Genomic DNA, 23,112 nt, shown 5'->3' with positions numbered 1-23,112 from the left:
TAATACAGTTAAAGCACTTAAAACATATAGCCCAGCAAGTGATAAGTACTACAAAGATATATGTAGGTATGTAGGTGGATAAATAGGTAATAGACAGACATACACATATATATGTATGAGTTAGCTAGTTTAATAAATCCCAGCACTTTGGGAGGCCAAGGCAGGCGGATCACCTGAGGTACATCACCAGAGAGAGATGGACTTTATCTCAAATATCGTAAAATATATGACTCCTTCTTCCTCATTCACCCTCTAATAATAGAGGATTTTAGTCAAATTACTCACACAATCACAGAGAATTGGACCCTGTAAGAAAATTTGTTTTCAAATTTTACAGATATCAACTTTAAATCATGACATATCCTGTTCACATTTTGTTTCCCGATAAACACAAGACGACATGCCCAGCAGAATTGGGATGGGTGTCTATGCGATTAATGAGGTTTGCATTACAGAGGAAGATCTTAATGTATTTAAAATTTTGGGTGCTGACTCTTAAATAGCAAAGACCACCTATAAATTGCCAAATTTCCCATGAATGCTTAGTGGGCAGATATTTTATGAAGTTTAAATGAACTTTTCTTTAAGCCACTTGTTTTTTCATAATTTATATTTTGTAGGTTGCATGTTATAATTGTATGAACATGTCTTTAACAGGATAATAAGAACTCCAATTTACAGAATCCTTAAATTCCAAAGTCAGTTATATTAAATATAAAAATCTTAATTTAAAGCAGTCTTTTTTTTCAAATAGAAAATAATCTAAATTAGCAGATTGTTTCCCCTTTATACAGTTATTCTTCAGCATCACAGGTCTAATAATGGAATACACATAGAACCTAGGTGTGGTTTTGTTTTTTTAATGCTGGGGCTGAAAGAGACCCAAAAGATAATCCAATTCCATTCCTGTATTTTACAGATGAGGTTAACTGATGACAATCATAATCCAGGCCTTGCCTTCAGATTTGCTAGATTTTTTTTACATGCTAAATTTAAATATCTCTGTTCCCTCTCAGCTGCTGTTTAATTTCCCCTGTCTACCTACCTGATAGAAGCCATTGTTCTTGTGGCTAGCCATCAGTAAAGCTGAGGAATTTGCCTTACCTGGTTGAAGTATTGGCAAGCAGACTGTAAGCTCCTTGCCAGTGCTTATCAGCACGCTCGGCACACCTGTGCAAGGACTCAGTCAAGTAACTTGTCCATTGCAGACATTGAAAGTCTAAAGGTAATTTCCAGACATCCTCATGTGGTGCCATATTTTTAAATGGCACACCCCATAAACTCAAATAATCTAATTTCTTCCATGCCCACTGTACTCCCTAAGGGACAGCTATTAGATGGCCAGGCCTGTTCCAAGCCCTGGACTTTCATCACTGTAAACAGCGGTCCAGAGCTTTTGGTATAAATGTGTAATCATATGACTGCACCAAAAAGAGACAGAGTGGTATATATCAAAATTTAAAAACATTTTAATGAATTATAAGATTTATAATTCTTGCCATCCTTGCCATCACCATAAAGAAACACATTTTTTCTGTTAAAATACTTGACAGAGTCCTTGCAATTGAATGTCTTTGTTCAACAAAAACTGTATGAAGTGTTTTAAATTTAAAATCTAATTTTATGCAAATAGCTGGTGGTCAAAACCCTCTTTTTCCATCAAAAGAAGATCTTTGGTTTGACTTCATGTTCCGGGATGTTTGTAGGTACCTGGAATGGAAACACGAAAGTAGCCATAAAGACTCTTAAACCAGGCACAATGTCCCCCGAGTCATTCCTCGAGGAAGCGCAGATCATGAAGAAGCTGAAGCACGACAAGCTGGTCCAGCTGTACGCAGTGGTGTCTGAGGAGCCCATCTACATCGTCACCGAGTATATGAATAAAGGTCGGGCAAAGCCTCTTCTGTCTCCAGCATACAGTGCCTGAAGGGGTTGTTTGGGGGAGAGAAATGGAGGCTTCCTACTTGCTTCTTTTCTAGTTTCTGCCTGGGTCAAGTATTCCCCTTAGGAACCACCAGTTATGCACTCATTAATGAAAACATTTTTAAAACAGACTAACCTTGAGTTTGCCCCACCCCAAATCCTTGTGAAATGCCAAATACCTTTTACATGTTATGTGTGTCAAATTCAAGCTCCTTTCCATAATTAAAACATTCATTTTTAATATCAGGGTGGTACAGAGGGTTATGATGGTTTGCTGTTATTTTGAATGTAGTAGTTTTTGTTGCATTTCCTTTTTGCAGGGCTAAACAATTAATATCAGACACTGCTCTCTACGCTAAGTTTAGTCTCCATCATTTGAACATCTTATTTTTTTCCAGCTCTCTTCTTAGTCAGATGATGAAATTACATGCTTTCAGAGACCACATTTATTCTCACATTCTCTCCCCCACAACCCCTCTGTCTTTCTAATCAAACCAGCATTGTTGGGGATGAGACTAGAGATCATTTTGTTTTGGAAAAATAGATGAACCAAACAAGAAACAGTCTTGAAAGGCAATACATTGTACATCAGAGGATAGCAGTGTAATTTTTCTTTTCCCTGTACTTTCTTTTAAAATATAATGGAAATTTTTTTCTGGCAAACTGTTTTTTGTCCTTTGTATCCAGGGTTATTTTGTAAATAACTTTGTGATTAAAGCATAAAATATCATTGATTACCATCATAAGCCTCCACCTTCTGCAAATGATTATCCCTGCCTTGGTGTGTTATAATAGTGGCTCTGAAGCTTCCAATGTTTTGTTTCAGACGTCTGATTTAAGGCTTGGCTGGCTATGATCTAATTAAGGGGAACCATCTGCCCCACCCATATTCTTCAGATTGTCTTTTCTTGATTCAAAATCTGTAAATAAGCTAAGCTACTGAGTCTCAGACTTTACCTTATATTATTAGAATCACCTGTAGGGCTTCTTAAAACCGAAGTTTCTGGACCCAACCTTCAAAGTTTCTGGTTTCTTCGATCTGGGATGGATGGGACCTGAGAATTTGCATATCTAACAAGTTCCCTTGTGTTGTTGTAGCTGCTGGTCCCAAGACCACAGCTTTGGACCACTCAGCTGGGCTGTATTTTCCCCACATCCATTCTTTGTGCAGGGGTGATTGGGGAATGGGATTGAAGAGGTGCGGTTCTTCATAGGTTCCTCTTTATGACATAAAGGGAGATTGAGTCCCATTTCTTCTTGTTTTATCAAATATATATTGTTATTCCTAGAAATGGAATTAATGCTGTTTGTTTTTAAAAGGTAAAACTGTTGCTTCTCCATGCATATACTTTTTTCTACCCTGCTTTATTATATAAACCTTTTTCCCCCCCATGAATGGCATTATTCCATTTGACTACCTTATTACTTTTAATAAGAAAACCAAATACAGCTCTCCATTGGGAATTATCTTTCAAAGTAAATTGAAATGATTTTATGTTTTGTTCATAGGAAGTTTACTGGATTTCTTAAAAGATGGAGAAGGAAGAGCTCTGAAATTACCAAATCTTGTGGACATGGCAGCACAGGTAAGCCCTGCAGGGTAACTTGATGTGCCATAGGTTTAATGACATGTAAGTACATTGGGTCATGGTGTAACATGTCCTGTTCCCTGGATTTCCACAGGTGGCTGCAGGAATGGCTTACATCGAGCGCATGAATTATATCCATAGAGATCTGCGATCAGCAAACATTCTAGTGGGGAATGGACTCATATGCAAGATTGCTGATTTCGGATTGGCCCGATTGATCGAAGACAATGAGTACACAGCAAGACAAGGTGGGCACTTGAATGACAGTGGCTCGTGATCACAGCCATGAGAACAGTCACTTACCGCACGGCCCTTCCTTCCTCCTTACCTTCCCTTCCTTCAGAAAATACCTGAAATGTCATTCTTCAGCTGGGTTTGGACTCCTTGATCTGGCAGGAATTTGACAGCTCTGCAGGTGGGAGACTGTTGTGGGACGAGTGGAGGAATGAGATACTGGTTTTTGGTGGATGGGTGGGTGGGTATTGGTATTTGCTGCTGTGGTCCTCTTGGCTCGTGCTGATCTCCTCACAGCATCCAGGCCTAGGGTACTCTGCTTTTGGAGAAAGAAGGCTGGGGAAAGCCAAGAGATCGTCAAGTTTTAGGTCATCGTTCAATCAGTCTGTGTTCCAGCAGAAAGCAGAAGGCACGTTCAAATTAGAGAAGTTAAGAAATGAGTTTTTTACAAAGGTACAGGCAGGGTTTCAGAAAGCCAGCAGAGCATGGTGCAGTATCTCGGAGCCTGTAACAGCAACAGAACCAAAGCCTCAAAGGCAAGGGGGCAGAGAAGTGGGCACGAGAAGTCAGAATAGGCCACTGCACAGAGAGGGCCTCCTCAGTAGAGAGAGATGGCAGGAATGGATCTGGGGACTCATAACCAACCCCACTCTTTAGCCCGCTTCCAGGTCTTCTGCCAGACCCAACCAGAAGTAGAGGTCACAGGAACTCAGGGATGAATCCTTATGGGTCCAGAGCAGGGAGCGGGAGACTGGAGAGAGGAGTTAGAAAGACTATAGATGGTAACAGCATAGTTACTCGAAAATCTCCACCTCCTTTCATCATCCCCTTCACCCCACCCTCTGCAAAAATTTCTATCAATTAGCCTTTAAGTGAAATATATCAACTCAGCAGCCATTCCAGTGAGGCAGCTTTTCGGGTGCTATTAGAACACCAGATACTAGAAAGGAGTTTTTAGGAATATTTTCTTTCTTTCTGGATACTTACAAAGTGGTCACCAGGTAAAAGTGTGAGACTAAGTATGCAGTTTGCAATCGCATATAGGCTCCTCGTGTAGAATATAATGTTTACAACTAGAGCAAGGGGGAACTTTCATTGTTGGTATTTTTAACCAAAGCCTAGTCATCCCAAGCAAAGCCGAGCAGTGACTGGAATGTATTACAGGGTGGTGCTTTCTACTGCATTTCATAATGGCCACCTCTGGAGTCCTTTTCTTTCTCTTTCTCTTTCTCCTCCTTCTCTTGCCCCGTTCCTCCTCCTCTTGATTCTTTCATTTCATGCCAATTATCCTCTCCCTTCATTTGACTCTAAGAATGGAAGCATTCTTAGCAGTCTCAAGTGATGAGGAAAAATGTTAAACTAAGACCCTAGCTGCTACCGATACTGTCCAAATGCTGAATTACATGTCGGTCAGACAGCTCAGCTATTTGAATTTCCCCAACACGTGGCAGTTCTTGTCCTAGAGCCAAATGCCCACACAGCAAGCATGCCCGTGTGTTATACACACACATACACCCCCGGTGCTGGGCCAGATGGCGTGCTGTATCTCTAATCAAAGGCGCGCTGCAGCTTTGATTGGCACTGGCCGTCCAGAGAGGAATGTGCATGTGATTTTGAGGCGAGTGAGCCAAGAGGAACTGAGTGCCAGTGGATCTGAGACTTGCCCTGAATGAGGGACTTTATCCTGAGGCAAGTCTGTCAGATCCAGCTCCTTAGACTTGGAAGGAGAGTGGGCGAAGGTTGTGAGACATGAATATTTGATTAATGAAAGGGCTAGAATAGAGCCGTGTGCTCACCCTTCTGTGTGTGAGTTGAGTTTTTCCCCTTTTCCTGGACTTTGGACTTTATGGGGTTTGTGGTTAATGCTCATGAACCATGGGTAAATGAGAAGGTTGCCAGGCCAGGAGCCAGAGGACACTGGCAGGGGTGCTGTTAATAGTGTTAACAGGGCCTGGGGGTTTAGTCCACACCTTACTCACTGGAGTGAGGCTCCTCAGGCTGTGGCCCTGGGTGATTGGCACCCTCGCTGGTTCCCCTCCCATCAGGCTGCTGCCCTGAGTGGGTCCCAGGCTGCTGCCCTCAGCCTGGCCCCGAACTGTTCCTCTACATTAGCTGTCCTGATTGCCCTTCTGCCAGCTGCCCAGCTCCACCATCATGTCCCCAGGTGCCATCAGAGCCCCTTTCAAAAGGCTAACCTTGTAGCCTTTGTACTGCATTTCCTTATTCAATTTCCAAATCTAGGGTCCCATCCTTCCTGCTTCAAACATTTTTCTTCTTTCCTCCCTTTTCCAAACACCTTCAAATCCATGCCAAACACTGGAAAGAGAGAAGGAAGAAGTAAGTGAACTGGAGAACTGAATTAGGGGGTGGAAAGCGAAGCTTGCGGGGGGTCCCAGGATGTCCAAGGAGAATAAAAGAAATGCTGTCCTGCAGCAGAGGGGTGGGAAGTGGCAGAGCCATTTATCAAATACCTTCCAGGTACCAGGCCGGAGGGGAAACGTGAGGACCAGGCAGGGAACAATAGGAATAGACTCAGAGGGGTTAAATCATTTCTACAAAGTCACACAGCTAGTAAAAGAGCAGAGCCAGGATTTGAATCCAGATATGGCTGGCCTGCGTGCCTACCATCCTAAGTTATGCTGACTGCTGCTCATCAAGTCAGTGATAAAAAGAACCGAAAATCAAGCTGGAGAGGATTAGCCATGCATCCCTTTTCCCCTGTATTTTATGGGGCTGTTTTTCAGGAGCACCTTCTAGTGTGCCTGTGTGAGGGAGTTGGAGAGACCTTCCTTTTCCAGCACGGGGACAACCCAGCTGTTTATCAAATTCCTCCCGAGGGCCCACCCTGCCCCGGCCGCTTTACGAGGCAGAAAGGGCCTGGTGTGTGTCTGCTGGTGTACTCTGCAGATGGCATGTGTGCTGCGTGCTGAAGTTTCTGCGGGGGATTAATCAGCTCCTCCAGACAGCTGGTCCGCGTGCCTAATAATATTTGCAAGTCGGGTTTTATGTTACCCACAGGCCACAGCCATGCTGCATCTTGATTATGAGAACGCAGGCGGCATTCGGAAACATGCGCCAAACACAGATATTTTAGGACCATGAATGACAGTAGTTTTCAAAACAGTTGTGAGTTTCCCATCTCAGGGCGCACTGAAATATCTGTCCCCTCTTGGGCAGATGAGGTGGCATTGCAGAGGGCACAAGCAGAATTGGAGTGTGGAGCCGGGTTCCACAGTCCTTCCTGTGCTCCTTGCTTCCCACCACCCCATACCCAGGACTAAGCAGCAGCCCATGTCAGGGAGGAGGTCAAGGCCAGGCCCTGAGCCTGTGAGGATGGCCTTCCACTGACAGCACTCTAGAAGCAATTAGAAATTTGGAGGGATTGCTTATTCTCTATTACCTGGACATCTCAATTACAGCAGAGAGTTTTTCTGTAGATATAAACACTTTGCTAAATTCTGCCCAATCAGAGTCTCTAAATAATGCCAACATCAGTTATTTGAGTGCCTTGTCAATGAAAGGGACTTTATTAGGAGCTACCAATATCAAGAAGCCTAAGACTGCACAGGACAGTCAGCAAGCATGAGGAGGAACACGTGGGGCATTGTTGAAATCCAGCTGTACCACCTGACGATCTGGGGCCTTAGGCAAGTTACTTAACTTTTGCATACCTCAGTTTACTCATCTGTAAAATGGAAAGACGTTTTGTCTGCTGTGTGCATTTTTGCAAAGATTAAGTGAAACAATGCATGTGAAGTGCTTAACAGGGTACCCAGCACATAGTGATAAATGTTGTTTGTTACTATTGGTATATCTGGTACAACACTAAGTTCTTGGGGAATAAACAAATGAGTGAATGGATTGTAGATGCAACGGAAAGTCTGAAACACTATTCAGGAAAGGGAGAGAAAAATCAAAGATAATTCCCAAGTAGTCAAATGCAAGTGATCATGAGAATGGCATTACCAATAACAGAAATGAATGACTTGGGAAGATCTTACCTTCAAGAAAGAGGATGCATTTGGGTTTTTATCTGTTAAGCTTGAGATGGTTGTGGTGGTCCTCCAAGCCCAGAGAGATGAGTTGGGGTACCCTCACTGGGTCTCACTGCCACAGCTGGGCCCTCAGCTTTCCAGCCCTCCCCTAAGGTCTGGTCACGGCTGCCTCCCTACCCTAGCACTGCACCTTCCTCCCAGAATCGTTCCAGAGCTCACCACAGGCACCACAAGGATCTACTGTCCCTCTTCTTGTCTGTGCACTTCCATACCACACCTGTCTCCTGTGACCCCCGACATAGGCGGATGTCACAAGCCTTGCTTCCGGAAGTTCACAGCCCCTCCGGCCATCACTTCCTTCAGAGATTGCACAAGCAGATGAGAAGCAGTGGGAAAATTCTCTGCAGACTCTAGTTTTTTCTTCATGAGCTTTCAGTGCCAACTAATGTTGATTTAAACCTAACAAGTTCAGACAGACGTGGCTGTGTGTAAGCATAACTTCCTTTTGTGGATACCTTTTTATTCTTTATTGAGCTATAACACACATACAGTAAAATGAACAAATCTGAAGTGTGCAGCCGGATGAATTTTTACATACACGTATGCCCCTGAATCCACCCCGAAGATAAAGAGACAGAATACTTCCAGCACCCCAGAAGACCTCTTATTCCCACTCCCAGTCAGTAACCACCCCCACAAATAGCCTTTTTTCCACTCTTTTCACCATAGATTGGTAAGTTTTGCCTGTAAATGAACATCACAGACATGAATCCTATAGTATTACTCTTGTGTCTGGTTTCTTTCCCATTCTTATGTCTGTGAGATTCTTCCATATTGCTGCATGGAACAGTAGTTCTCTTCATGGCTGGGTAGTATTCCGCTGTACAAATACATCACAGAGCCTCCATTCTACTGTTACTGAACATGTGGGGTCATTTCCAAACTGGAACTATTATCAATAAAGGTGCTGTGGTGGTACATACATGTCCTCGTCTCTCTGGGCTGTGCTCTCCAGTGGAATTGCTAGTCACAGGGCAAACCTAGGTTAGCTATTGCAGTTACTCCCTAACAGATTTTGTGGACGTATTTTTAAAAAGGAGAATACACACTCAGTGTGTCATTTGCCAGTATTGTTCTTCCCTCTAAGCTGCTAGTGAGGCAGCCTGTTGAGACTGCGGAACCAGAGGTTGGACGTTAGGGTCCCTGGCTTTGAATCAGCTCTGTCACTTACAAGCTTGGTGTCCGCAGGCCAGTTATTTAAGCTCTTTGAGCCTCATTTTTATCATCTGTAAAATGGTGATAATAAAAATGATCACCTCACATCAGTGTGAAACTTACATGGGCTATCTATAAAAGTTCTTTAAGAGTTGTGAAATGTAAAATCATCCTTAAAACCTCAACTTTTGTATTTGACATACATTTTCCTTGAAAACAATCTAAAAGTTTTAAAGAGAATCACTATTAGTAATCAATAGAGAAAAAAAATCAGTCTTTCCAGAAAAAAAATACTATCTCCCTATTTTATAGCCTGGGCCAGTCAATGGATCTGGGCAGTCACCACTTTGATATACCTGCATGCTCCAGGGGCCCCTCCACCCCAGACACAGCTGGGAGTCACACATTCGCTGTCCTTGTCTCTGGCCAGCTTGCCTGTTTTCTCGTATTTGCATTCTCTGTTGGGAACTATCCCTGCCTCTGCGCTGCCTCTCTTGTTTTTAATCTTGTGAAGTCTGAATATCAGATGGCCCTTCTCAGCATTTTCACCGATGATGTGCATACACACATCAACCCAAACACACATGAGCACACATACTGCATGAGCACACACACGCTGCCTGAGCACGGCTGGAGCAGTTCTCCCGAGTATCTGTGGAGCCGCTCTTACTGCTTCTCTATAGAAATGATTTAATTTAAAGACTAGCAGCGGGCCCTTGTAGACACAGAGCACATAGTAGTATTTAATAAATATTTGTTTACAGCCATGGAAATAACCAAGGTTCACCAACCCCTCCACACTCTTCTGAGACATGCTCTCCTGTTGTCTCTCAGCAATGTACATGGCTCTCTCTGGGAATCAAATGCTGTTGTGGCTGCAGGAACCTCCAGAAAGGGTTGTTTATTGCATTAATATTCCTTGCACACTCCAAGACTGTTTTTGGAGTGATGGGAAGCACAGGAGCTTTGCAGCTAGATAAGCCTGTGTTCAGATCCTGATGCCGTATTCCTAGAGCATAAGCTCTGGCCTCTCTGAGCCTCACCTTTCTCATCATAAAATAACATTGGTGTTGGTTACCTTTAAGGTGGTTGTAAGAATTCAAGAAGATAATTAGTAGAAGTTGCTGGTATTCTTCACTTCTTCCAACTCCTCCCCACAACACTTTGGTGTTTTTTTGTTTTGTTCTATTTTGGGTTTTTTCTTCTTCTTCTTCTTCTTTTTTTAATAGCTTGACCTCTTTTCTTCTTCCCATATACACCTCAGTCTCCTCCCAAAGATGGCAGGGCCTGGATTGGTTAAGAGCATGACCCATGAAATCAAAGTGTCTTGGTATAAAACCTAGCATTGCTGCCAGTTCACTATGAGACCTTGAACAAGTTGCATAACCTCTCTGAGCTTTATTTCCTCCTCTTAAAACAGGGATAATAATAGTTTCTATGTCATAGAATTGTTGTATGGCTTCCCTGCGAATAACCATAAAGCATAAAGCAGTCGGCACAAAGCCAACACTGAGCTGATCGTGGTAGCTGGCAATAGTAGTAATAGTAATATTATTATATTATTGGTCCAATGGATGCTAATAGCTGTGTTTCTCTCTGTCTCACACACACACACACACACACACACACACACACACACACACACACCCCACTTTGGGTTTTCCTGATCCCTCCCATCGGGGCTGCTTCCACATGGAGGCTCTGCCTCTATCGCCCTTTCTCCTGATTTGAATCCTCACGAAGGACAGGAACTGGGGTTGCTGTATGGTTTTGGTTGGTTTGTTTTTAAGTTCAAAATTAATGAAACAAATGTCAAGGAAACATAATCTTTAGATCTTTGGAATATATATAAAAATAGGAACATACGGGTCTTTGTATAAGACTGCTGTAAGTTTAGGCTTATGTATTAAATAGAAGAAGAAAAATGTGTCTGTTCAAATGCTTCCAGTATTGGGGGTTTAAATTGAATAGATTATTGTCTGGAGGAAAATTCAAGTATAAATTAGACTACGAAGAATTACTAATTGTTGCAGTTTTCATGTTAATTATTTCATGTTAAAAAATTGTTACCGCATAAATTAACACATTCTTTCATAGAAAACATATTTTAGAAAGATTTGTTACTTTAATAACTCTTTGTGTATTAGAAATCCCAGATGCCTATACTAATTAAATATAATCAGATTTTAGATTCAAAAAGCACAGTAACCATTTAACACAAACAAGCAGGCAGCTAGGTTGAAAAACACACTCAGGAAGAAGTGGATCCCTGTTTCTTTCGAATTTCGAATTTCACCATCCAGAACTGTGAATTCAATTCCTGTCCTTCCTTTGTATTACAATGACTGGGGATTATTAGACTCAGAGCTCCAGCTTTCCAGCTCAAGGGCTCCTGCAGAATTATTAATCAGCCGCTTCTGAGGTCCCTGTAATCCGGTGGCAGATCAAGGCTGATCTCGCCATGAGATGCCCTCCCTCTGCCCCCGTCAACACATGAATTTCTTGTTCTCTGTCAACAACAGCATTGCCATTCCCGCACAGTGTGCTGTGACCTGAACAGCAAATATCAGGAGAGGGAAGGAAAAAAAAAAACCTTTTAATTATTGAATTTAATCTAATTCTTCCCATGCTAGAGAAGCAAACCATCCTTTGATGAAAAGCAAACCCTTTAAAATGCAAGCCATTGTCTTAAGCACCGGCTAGTGTGTTCCCAACTCAGTGGTGCCGCCATCAAATGACCACGCCAACCCCCGACTCCCCAGCCCACACTGAGAGTCTGTCATCCTGAGGGCTGTCTCGGGAGAGACCCCAGGGGACTTGCCCGACAGAATGCCCTGCCCTACGAGGTCAGACACGGCTTTCCCGCTGAGCTGAGTCGCATGCCTGAACCATGCTGCTTGTAATCAAGCTTCCCGGATCCGAGTTTGGTACACTTCAGTCACTAAGCAGAAAAGCTCCTTCATTTGTATTCTGTCGCTTCAAGCTCTGAGCTTCCACCTCGTTTCTGGGAGGGACTGCTTTGTTTATCTGCTGAGCCACCGTGGAGCTTCGGGGCCCAGATTAATAGTTAGGGGGAGCAGGTCAAATTGGCAGGGAAATGGAGATGAATTGTAGAGCGCATCCATTTTCCTCCAGGAAAGGGTGTGTTGAAAGCCAAAGATTAAAATTAAAAGAAAAGGGACTCTAAATCACCCTTTCCTACTACAGTCTCTCTTTAAAGATTAGAACTGTTTCAGGTCGGAGATGGGACCAATTTCTTTCATTGCCACCCTCGGGCAGCTCTGACTCTGCCCAGAGGATGCAGATGGACTGGAGGTAAGCAGTGGTCACCTCAAGCCCAGCTTCTTTGCATACCTTTCCCTTTATCTGTGCTGGCCAGTCCCATTGTATATTCCGTGTGAGCATCTCTTTCTCCTTTGTGCTGTTTTGGGCAGAGCCTTTTGGTGGTTGTTTATGAATGGTCAAGAGCAAGTCCTCAGTCTGTGCAGCCCACGTTTCTTAGTAATCATCAAGAAGGAAGCAGATGGTCACCCTCTGTGATTTTAAAGTGTGTAAATAGGAACTGCAGATTGCCATCAAACATCAGAAGTGTCATTTGGCTTCCTTGTCTTGCCTTGCTGGCAAAAGGAACTCCCGCATTTGCATCATCTGGGTAATCACGGACACGCAGTACGTTTGAAAACTGCCCCAGGTTCTGAAGCATCATTTCTTCCAGCCAAAGGAGGGGGCTCAGTGGCATTGCTCTGCCATCCGCAGGGTGGCTCCCCCATTGGCACAGATACTGTGCCAGATTGAAAGGGGGAACGGTTTGAAAAAGCCACCCCAAAGTGGTACTTGTCTTCTGTGTATCCCCTTATCGTTTGATACCTTCTGAGCTCCCATTCAAACCCCATGACCTCCACCTGTTCCCACACAGTATCCCCAAACCCAGTGCTGCCCGTGCAGCCTAGCTTGCCATGTGGCATGAAGTCAGACTCACACGGGCCCTCTGCCCCTTCTAGGGGTGGCTGGATTCTTGGCATCATTTCTGCATTGAGCTACATCCCACACATCCATTGATCACTCAGGTGAGTTCCTCTCACCACCCTGGGCAGCAGTGTGCTCATGGTTACAAAGCCCTCTTTTGCTCTGGATTGAAAGTCCACAAACATAGTGTTTATCCTGTTGAAGCTGTGAATCAGAATTTTTATTCTGTTTGTTTTGTTTTGTTTTCTCTTTGCAGAGGTAATCAAGTTACAGAATTTTTATTCTGATACTGCTTCCTTTCTGGCTCTTGGAAAACTGGAAGGATAATTGGAATTATTTAGAGCCTCAGTATTCTAGAACAGCAAGCAGGGCTCCTTTTTTCTTCAGTCCCACTTAAGATAACCACTTAAATAAGCCTCCATAACACAGTCTGTACTCCAGGGAAAGTCCCTTTGATGGTTCTCAGATTTCCTTCTTAAAAGGACCAAATACCCGTGATTTCAGGAGATGCCCATTAATTTTATTCTCTACTTTTGCGTTGCCCCCATGAGTTAGAGTGGGTTTGTTATTGGTTACCGTTGCAAGGGAGGTGATGGAGAATGACAAGCAGCCCAGAACTTCCTCCCTTCACTTCCTGGCGCCTCTAGGGATATGTGGAAGGACTGTCACAGTTTACCTGCTGGTAGCCTGCATGTCTGGATCAAATGCCCTTCCACAATTTATCCTGCCTATCCTTCCCCAACTGCAAAACCCCAGGATTAAAACCTAGAGTCCAGCCTAGCCCCTGCATTCTCCCTGGGAGATGAGTCTACTCCCCTCTGTCCTCTCGTTGTCCTGGGTTCGATTTTTATTACCCACTGATAGACCTTCTATCTCTTCTCTGTCCAGTCTTGAACTCTGGGCTCTCTTGGAACTTTGCTCACCCCCCTCAGCCTGAATATTCCTTCCATGGATTCCACTCAATTAGACTTTGGATCTATGCCTAGTTAATCAGCCTTATCTTTGCAATATGTTCAGGCCCACCTTCCACTCCTTGGTTCTTGTCCTCCTTGGCCTAACTTGCCCCTTCTCCACTCACAACCCCGGTGGGACAGAATTCCTCCTTCCTCCCAACCTCCCTCCTTCTCAAACTCCTTGCTCAACATTTTGAAATTTCAGATGGGCTATAACCTTAACCTATTGTAACATTTACTTTTCTTTTTTTTTTTTAAAGCATGATGCTAAAACCTTTATGAACTTGAAGTAGAAGTTTCAACAGAATGCGTCACTAGAGATAACTGGAAAACACCCAGTTGTATTACTTCAGAAGCATTTGGGAAATCTGAAAGTCATTCCTTTGGCCTAGTGTGAAAATTCTGAGTTTTGCTTTGCCAAGTTTCGCTGGGTTTGAAATCATTGTTTTGTTTAAGTAACCACAAAGTTCCAGGTCAGGTCAGCTTCGATATTGCTTCTTTCACAGGATATCCTGTCCTGGTACTGCCTCGTCACTTCTCCCTCCTGTAAACCAAATTTCTGTTATTGGCATTGTTTGTGATTTCTTTTCTTGTATTACCCGGAGTAACTTTCAAGTTGAAGTATTGCATACTATTAAATATTGGATATAATAATTTTCAGAGTTAGTGGCTTTATAATTAAAAAGGGCTCTGGGTGGCTCTTTGGTTCAGAAAAGCAGTGTCTATTGTTGAAATTAATGGGTTTCCTCCTTGAAAATGCTGTTAGGGCACAGCTCAGATTCTCTGTAGGAAGGATTTGGCTTCTTTTATTCAATACTGACTTCACCTTCTCCACCTTGGCCTAGTTTTTTAGCCAGAGGGGATATTCTCTGAGACTATGGAATTGGCCTGGTCACCAGGAAAAATAAAAGAGAGAGAGACTTGGCAGTTCAGCTCTCCGGTGATGTGAGCTGGGCCCACCCAGGTCTGCCCTGGCCCCTGCCCTGACCCTCCCCGCTGCAGGGAGAGCCATGGGTCATGCACCATTTCAGTGCAGCTACCTCTCCCTGAAGCCCTCATCTCCTGCTCATGTTCTCTTTTCCTCTCTCTGCTGAGCCCTCTTCTTCCTAAAGGCAGTGCCACCATTTAGTTATCTGTTGGATTTGCCTGTGAGCTCTGTCTCCCTGGCTGCCTGGAAACCCCAAGGGTGGAGGCAACCTGTGCTTGGTTTTCCCAGGAGCGCCTCACAGGGTGCTGGGGACATCGTGGACCCTCGGAAGATTCTCATGGATTGGTTGATGAGTGTTTTGATGAGGGGTTTTTTATCTTCTTTTCCTCTTCTGATGTTTGGAGAGCTTTGGCATTGCTGATGGCATTTGCCAAGTGCAACTCAGTGACTTTAGGCCTTTACTATCTGAATAAAATAACAGCTGGCATTTATTTAGCTATTACCAGGTGCCAGATGCTGTGCTGAGCCTTTTACATCAACTATTCTTCTCACCACAACCTTAGGAGGTTATCATCCCCAGTTTACAGACAAGGAAACTGAGACTTAGGGACATTTTAAATGATCAACCAGCAAATCCAGTGTGCAAGCACAGGGATGCCTGACTCGGAAGCTCCTTTCCTAAGTGATCATTCTGGTCCTTCCACAAGTGACTACTCAATCCCAGCTCAGCCCACCGTTGGACTGCTTTGCATTGTCACTGAAGAGCATCCCCTCCTCGTTTCCTGACCGGCTTATGTACTCTTACTGCAGGAGGTGGTTTGGCAGCAAAAGTATCCGCAGTCTTCATTGGAGCATTTGAAATGCCTATGCCATCATCTTAATGTATGAAAACACATAAAGAACAGGAAGTAACTGAGTCAAGTAAGATTGTTTCCATTTGAGGCAGAAGTGAAAAACAGATTACTTGGCCACTAGGGATAGAGGGACTTCATTAACTGGAATGTGGTCTGGGGCTTGGGATGGGCCATCCTGACATAATGACTTTGGGCAGTCATTCTGTTGGCACTGAAAAACCAAGAGCATCAGTCAGGCTGTGCTGTCGTATGAAAGGAAGATTTTATTCCTATAACTTTTAAGAATGAAGAAAATTATTAGTTTATTACACCACTCTATTGTCACTCTTTGTGTTTAGTTTGATTAAGTCTGTGTAAAGGAAAAGAATGACTTTGACCGTCAGGGTGTCAGATAACTTACTGCCTGGCTGGACCCTTTAGCTAGTTAGAGCATTTATTGCTGTTTAACCAGCCTTAGGCAAGTTGCTATGAAGAAATATGTGTCTCCAACCTCAAAGGATTTGCATTCTATTGAAGGAGATTTTTTAAATAACTTATGACAGAACTAGTAAAAGGACACAGAGGAGACGTGGACATGGTGGAACAGTGTATAGCGTTTGTGCAGTCAAGCTCTGGCGCCTTTGGTTCAAATCCCAGTTCTGCCATCTACACGTGTTCTTTGTTTGGCACATTACTTTCCTGTCTGTGTTCCATTTTCTCATCTGTAGAACAAGACTATTCCTGGTATCCACCTCATGTGCACAGTCCTTTGCATGCCTCTTAGCAAGCACTCAGTGTATGTTTAGCTATTGTGGTAGCTGCTATTATCAAGCATTAAACTGTTGTTTCTAGCACTAGGCGCTAGGTGCATTGGAGAGATTAGTGAAGGCTGGAGTAATCACAAACGACTTCATGAAGGAGGTGGGACTGGAACTGAGCAGGCTTTAGCTAAGCAGGTGAAGGGAAAGAGAGCATTTCCAAAGCCAATGTAAAAGAAACAAGTGTGAGCATGCTAAGTGCAGGACACAGGTTATAGTAAAGCAAACTGAACTAGATTAATTGTGTTTGGGGTAGCAAGAACCAAGTTAGGTCAGGCACGGTGGCTCACACCTGTAGTCCCAGCACTTTGGGAGACCAAGGCAGGAGGACCCCTTGAGCCCAGGAGTTCAGGACCAGCCCGGGCAACATAGCAAGATCCCATCTCTACAAAACATAAAATTAGACTGGGCGCAGTAGCTCATGCCTGTAATTCCAGCACTTTGGGAGGCCGAGGTGGGTGGATCACCTGAGGTCAGGAGTTCGAGACCAGCCTGACCAATATGGTAAAACTCCGTCTCTACTAAAAGTACAAAACTTAGCCAGGCATGATGGTGTGCACCGGTAGTCCCAGCTACTCAGGAAGCTGAGACAGGTGAATTGCTTGTATCTGTGAGGTGGAGGTTGCAGTGAGTTGAGATCGCACCACTGCACTCCAGCCTGGGCAACAGAGCGAGACTGTCTCAAAAAAAAATAATGATAATAATTAAAGTAAAAATTAGCCAGGCATGATGGTACACACCTATAGTCCTAGCTACTCAGGAGAGGCAGGAAGCTTACTTGAGTAACCCCAAGCAAGAAGAGCCCACAGGGGAGACAAGCAAAATGCTTGGAAAGAAAGGAAGAACATGGGGGAGAATAAACTCAGAAAAATAATTCATGGATTTCTCATATAAATGTTTGAGCTTTGCAGGCTGGATTATGCTAAGTTTTACTGCTTTGTTACCAAGATTATTGGTATTATTCAAATGTGAGAAGTGTGCTGAAATAGTACAAATGCACCCAGAGCCACTCGTTAAGTAAACATGACAGAAGTGACAATGGAAGCATCATCTACCCAATTGATAATTGCTGATAGACACCCATGGGCCTTGAAATGTCATGATGCTTTTGAAGAGTTTTGAAAAGTCAAAGCACTTTTCCCATTCTGTCTCATCATAAATCATTCTCAAGGTAATGATGTGTTATCCTCCATGTTTTAAAAGACAAGGGAAAAGAACGATGTGGGAAGTCATCGTGCTTCTGCTCACAGCCCAGTGACTTTATGCTCTTAGGATGGAATCCAGAATCCTCGTGCAGCTTACAGAGTCCCACAAAATCTGTCCTTGTACCCCATCTTATTATTCTCCATAGCACTTTATTGTAGTTGACATATGTAAAAGCCATTCATTTATTTTATCTCCCTCAAACTAAGCTTTCAACTCCATGACTGCCAGAGACTGCATTCACTTTCATCCTCCTGGTACCTAGTGCAGTGCTGGGCACTGGGGAATACTCCAAAAATACTGGTGGTAGGAAAAAAGAGAGAACAAGCCAGCCCAGCAATGGTGGGTGTTTGTGTTATTTCTGTGGACAAACTTTGATAACTGAATAAATCCACAGCCCTCTCCTTTCTCTTGCCTGAAGCATGGATGATTATTAACTTTAAATGAGGAAGACCAGGGCTCAGTGAGGTCGAAATGGTTGATGCCTAGTCACTTGCATTCATCCCAGTCTATTAAGAATTTATTCTTAATCCAGTCTACTAAGGATTTTCCACTTTGTTTCACTGTCACCTCTCCCAAGGCCCCTTGCCACCTTGTCTTTCTGCTGATGTAACCAACCACCCCCATCCCTAGCTGCAGCCCCAGTGAACTAGGCCCCCTTATCCTCAGAGAATAAAATGTGGGGCTCCCTCACTCAGATACATTCACTCCGACCGAAAGGAGATCTGAACACGCTTCCTTTGGCAGTGAAAATGTAGGGTTCTCCAGGGTTTTAAGTTTCATTAGTGTGTGACTATTGCTTTTCCATTTCAATTGGCAATTGTTAGACTCTTAAAAGGGCATCCAGACAGTGACCCTGGTGCTGTCACCAAGGACAAGTAGAGGACTCACTAGAGGGCAGGGAACTGATAATATGCTCTGTAAGGAACTGTGGTTATTCAGCCAAAAAGGGTAGGGCTGTCCAGCTACTCATTCATTCATTCAACACCTGTTTATCAAGTGCTTTCTCTGCACTAGACACTGTACTCAGTACTGGAGATGTGCTGGCCATCCGGGAAGACATGCTCCAGCACTCAAGCACAGTGTGTATCTGTGGACAGAGACAGCCTCCAGACAATTCATGCATTCATTGCACTTTAATAATAACAGCTTCATTAGTCAATATTTACTGAAAAAAAAATAGTGACAACTACAAAGAGGGAGGTGCTCTGGCAGCATAGAGGTAGGAAACCTACCCCAGTCTTGAGTGATCAGGCAGAGGTTCCCTGTGCAAGTAACACTTTGGCTAGGAGCAAAAGAGGAGTAAGAATTAGCCATGGGGTAAGGACTTTTGACAAAGGAAATAGCCTGTCCCTGAAGCAGGTAGGAGCCTGGCATTTGCAAAGCAGTCAAAGAAGGGCAATGGAGAGGTTGTAGAGGAGAGAGGAGGAGAGCAGAGGAGAACATGTCTGGGATGATAAGAAGCAGCTGGGGAAGTAGGTAGGTACCAGATTATGCATGTGGATTATATTAGAAGGCTACTGTAGAAACATAGGGTGGGCATGCTGAGCAAGTGAGGACTAGAGGAAGGGTAGTGAATTCAAGAGTATGAAATGGTCAGGATGTAATGGACCTGACGGGGGCACAGACAAAGCAGGAGGGCACAGAGATCATTCAGTAAAGATGTATTGACCTCCTTCGATAGGCAGGCCCTGTGCTGGGATCCGAGTGCACAATAATGAAAAATAGAGTGTCCAGGCGAGGATGATTCTCAGGATTCTGTTATCAGCAACTGGGTGGTTTACAAAGTCACCAAGGATTGAGAAGCCAAATTGTGGGGAAGATAAATTTTGGATGTTGCATTTGAGGGGCGCTGACTTGTATAACCAATTTCCTTCTCAATTGTCTCTCCATTGTGATGATGGAGAGACATCCGTTAGAGAGAACTCCATTGTGATGATGGAGAGACAGTTGAGAGGGAAACTGGTTATGCAAGTCAGGGACTCAAGAGAGAGGTCCCATCTGGTGATATAAATGCAGGCATCATTGGGTTCAAGATAGTCATTGGAGCCACGGGAGTGAATGAGACCCCTGATGTTACACAGAGTTTGTGACCCCTCATTTCGTATCTCAGCAGAATTCAGAGAAACAGGATTGAGCTGTATATCAGAAATTATTTAAAATATCGACATATTTATTCATCACAGGAATGATTCAGCCTAAGGCTAACTGGTCTTATATATATGTTCCTGGGAGTTAAATGACTAAGGTACAAAGATCCTCTTACCTGGACGTTCTAGGACATGGGCCCCAGTGACAACACCAGGTTGTCAAGTTTTCACCATGACAAGTCAAGGTTTCAGCAATGGCTTGGGAGTTTGGTAATATTTGCAAATAGTACCTGGAAAACATTCAGTGGAAAAGATGCTTCTAAACACACACACCACACACACACGCACACATGTTATGGCCTTTGTGTATTGGCTTAAAAGAATCCTAAAGAATCCTAAACTGTTAAGCTAATTCAGTAAGAAATGACAGAGTGGTCACTTCTTTTTTTGAATTCATGTAAACATGGAACAGACACACTAAGTGTTACAGTAATGCTCAAGATAACAGTGACATAGATGATCATTACCTGTATAGTTTGCTCTGTTCCCTCTAAATAAAATGCGAAGAGGAGAAAACTGTTTTCAAGCAGAAAACTGCTTCCAAGCAGAATTTCAAAGAGTGAATCAGCTAGTTACATAACAATACGAAGTTAACTGCATTGCAGTTCTGATGTTTTCTCCATTGTTCTTTTCTGTAAGTCCATACTACTTAAAAGACCACTTTGATTCTGACTTTTTGCCTGTCAGAACTTTACTTTCAAGGGAAAGGCAACATTTACATCCAGGAGATCTTTCCTCAAGGTGTCTGAAGTCTCCTAACTTACAGAGCCCGCTGCAGCAGCCCTGCAGCAGGGACACCTGTGGGATTGTATAGGTTATGTACTACACAACCTTAGGGATGCTGTTTTCATAGACTGGGGTTTTACACTGTGCAGCCTGCATGGCTAGTTGTAAAGACACCTGCCAAAAATCCCCAGTTAACTCCTCCACATTTACAGCTGTGTTTTAGGGCCAATAGCTTTGTACCCTCAGGAGATGGGATGCCAGGATAAGGGGAAACAGAAGTAATGAGATGTGTGGAAGAGGAAGCAGGGATTAGCTCTTTTCAGTAGAAACCTCAGTTAATCATTAATACCTTTTTGCTGCTTTGATTTAACCTTTTGTCTTCCTTGAAACGGAAAATGAGTTATCTATAAAGAAGCTTATTTTGTCTAAAGTGGCTGCTGTTTTAAGACAGAAGAAGCAGGAGAAGTTGGACAAAGACATTATTTTTTATTCCTCCAAATACATTATAAATACATTGTTTGGTATAAATATATTGCTTGTCTTAGAAAGAAAATTAATACAAAACAAATTTAAGTAAGCTTAGTAGTCAGACCACATATCTACAAATGACTTCCTTTCAAAGATTCCTTACATTTTGCAGCCTTTATTTTAACATTTTTTGAAGGTTTATATATTATAATCCTTATTGTAGATTATAAAATGAGAAAATAATAAAGTGGACTAATGCAACTAGCTGATATTGCCATTGGTTTTTTTAATCTGAAACTATGAAATCACTTGGAAAATCTAACATGACTATATCCAAGTTTTAAATAGTCGCTTTCAGCAACACACACACCTTCACCAATGTCGAGTGATTCAAAGAAGAGGAAAATCAACTCCTTTGGTTGTCATTTTATTTACAGGGTTTGTCTGCACAGCAGAGAAAAATGTTCCATTTACTTCAGAGATGGTCAGAGATTTCCAAGCCATTTGGCTCAAGAGATGGTTTAAATAGGAATGAATGTAGTATACCTTTAATTCTCTGAAGTAAGAGAACTCCAGCTGAGGTTTGGTCCAGGGCAAAGTCTGCTCTCAACACTGAAGAAAATCTATCACATTAATCCCAGTGGCTCAGAGTCCAAAGCTGCGTGAACAGAATACTCAAGGATAGGAAGTGTGAGAAGAATGCTTTGAAAGAAACTTTAAAAACAAAACGACTATTCAGAGAATACCAGGTCTTATGTGGAATCATCTAGCATGTAAGGAAAGATATAAATAATGATGCCTGAGAAACATAACTAATTAAAAATAACTCTATGCATAAAAGGAAAACTATAAAATAACTTTTCTGCTCCAGTGTTCATGTGAGATGCCTCATAATGGAATAGTAGGATTTTTTTTTTTTTTTCATTTCATTTCACACAGACACATGAGAGATGGAGAGGAAAATTATATTGCCTGAAAATGCCAGGGTAGATTTACTAAAGATGTTATCATATGCTGTATTTAAGACAAAAAACTCATTGCTGTAATTTATCATACCTCTGGCTATTAAAACTGTGCCAATTTAAATATTTTAATCATTCGCCACTTTTGTACATAGTGACTTTTTATAGAAGATTCTATGAAACATTCTGATTTTGTCAGCCTTTGTATGATTTTTAGGAGCTCCTTAAGTAGAATGAACATGCTTTAAACATGTAATTGTGTTTCCATAAGTAATAAAATTCCTTGTGTTTTTCTTTTAGTTTGTTCAGTAAAATACCTGGAACTGCTTTATAATTGCTGAGTCGAATGTTTGAGAGCATAAGCTGCTGAATCCCTTTTATTTTATTTTATTTTATTATTTTATTTTATTTTATTTTTTTCTGAAACGGACTCTTTCTCTGTCACCTATGCTGGAGTGCAGTGGCATGATCTCGGTTCACTGCAACCTCTGCCTCCGGGGTTCAAGTGATTCTCCTGCCTCGGCCTCCTGGGTAGCTGGGACTACAGGCTTGTGCCACCATGCCCAGCTAATTTTTGCATTTTTAGTAGAGACAAGGTTTCACCATGTTGGCCAGGCTGGTCTCGAACTCCTGACCTCAAATGATTGGCCCGCCTCTGCCTCCTAAGGTGCCGGCATTACAGGCGTGAGCCACCGCACCTGGCCTGAATCCCTTTTAATTCCCTGCACACACATCAAGCTTGTAGAAAGCAAGGTGGACCACACCCTTCCTTTTGGTTTAGAGAGAGGATTATTTTAATGATCAGTTAAATTTTTGAATAAAAAAGACTCCACTGACTGACATGAATTGGCACCTTGGTCTTGAAAAGTCAGAGACTCATAAGACAGTCATGGAGGCAAAACTGCTCTTTAAAAAACAAACATTAAATAGTACTCTTTCTGGATGGTGGAAGAAAAGGTGGTAAGAAAGTGATCTTACAGTCTAGAAGAAAAAATTATCCCAGGAATAAAGATGGCCGCTACAGGGAGAGCAAATGTGGAGAGAGAAGGAGCTGGAGGCAGATTCCTTTCCCTGCTGTGGGTGTGGGAGGCCTTTGGGAAATCTTTTTTTTTTTTTTTTTTTTTTTTTTTTTTTTTTTTTTTTTTTTTT

General features: G+C 42.8%; 1 protein-coding gene across 6 annotated transcripts in view; it reads left to right on the top strand.

Moving 5' to 3' along the window:
- FYN (FYN proto-oncogene, Src family tyrosine kinase) overlaps nucleotides 1–23,112 on the top strand; it is a 183,630-nt gene that overhangs the window by 146,320 nt on the left and 14,198 nt on the right. For all 6 annotated transcript variants that reach the window (XM_017847136.1, XM_017847135.1, XM_017847131.1 and 3 more), the window contains 3 exons: nucleotides 1,707–1,886; nucleotides 3,433–3,509; nucleotides 3,607–3,760. In XM_017847136.1, coding sequence (XP_017702625.1) covers nucleotides 1,707–1,886; nucleotides 3,433–3,509; nucleotides 3,607–3,760 — 411 coding nt within the window. The remainder of the gene's footprint in view (nucleotides 1–1,706; nucleotides 1,887–3,432; nucleotides 3,510–3,606; nucleotides 3,761–23,112) is intronic.

The sequence above is a fragment of the Rhinopithecus bieti genome, unplaced genomic scaffold, assembly GCF_001698545.2.
Source record: "Rhinopithecus bieti isolate Rb0 unplaced genomic scaffold, ASM169854v2 scaffold_26504, whole genome shotgun sequence".
Taxonomy (NCBI): Eukaryota; Metazoa; Chordata; class Mammalia; order Primates; family Cercopithecidae; genus Rhinopithecus; species Rhinopithecus bieti.
This window is presented reverse-complemented; position numbering and strand designations above follow the sequence as displayed.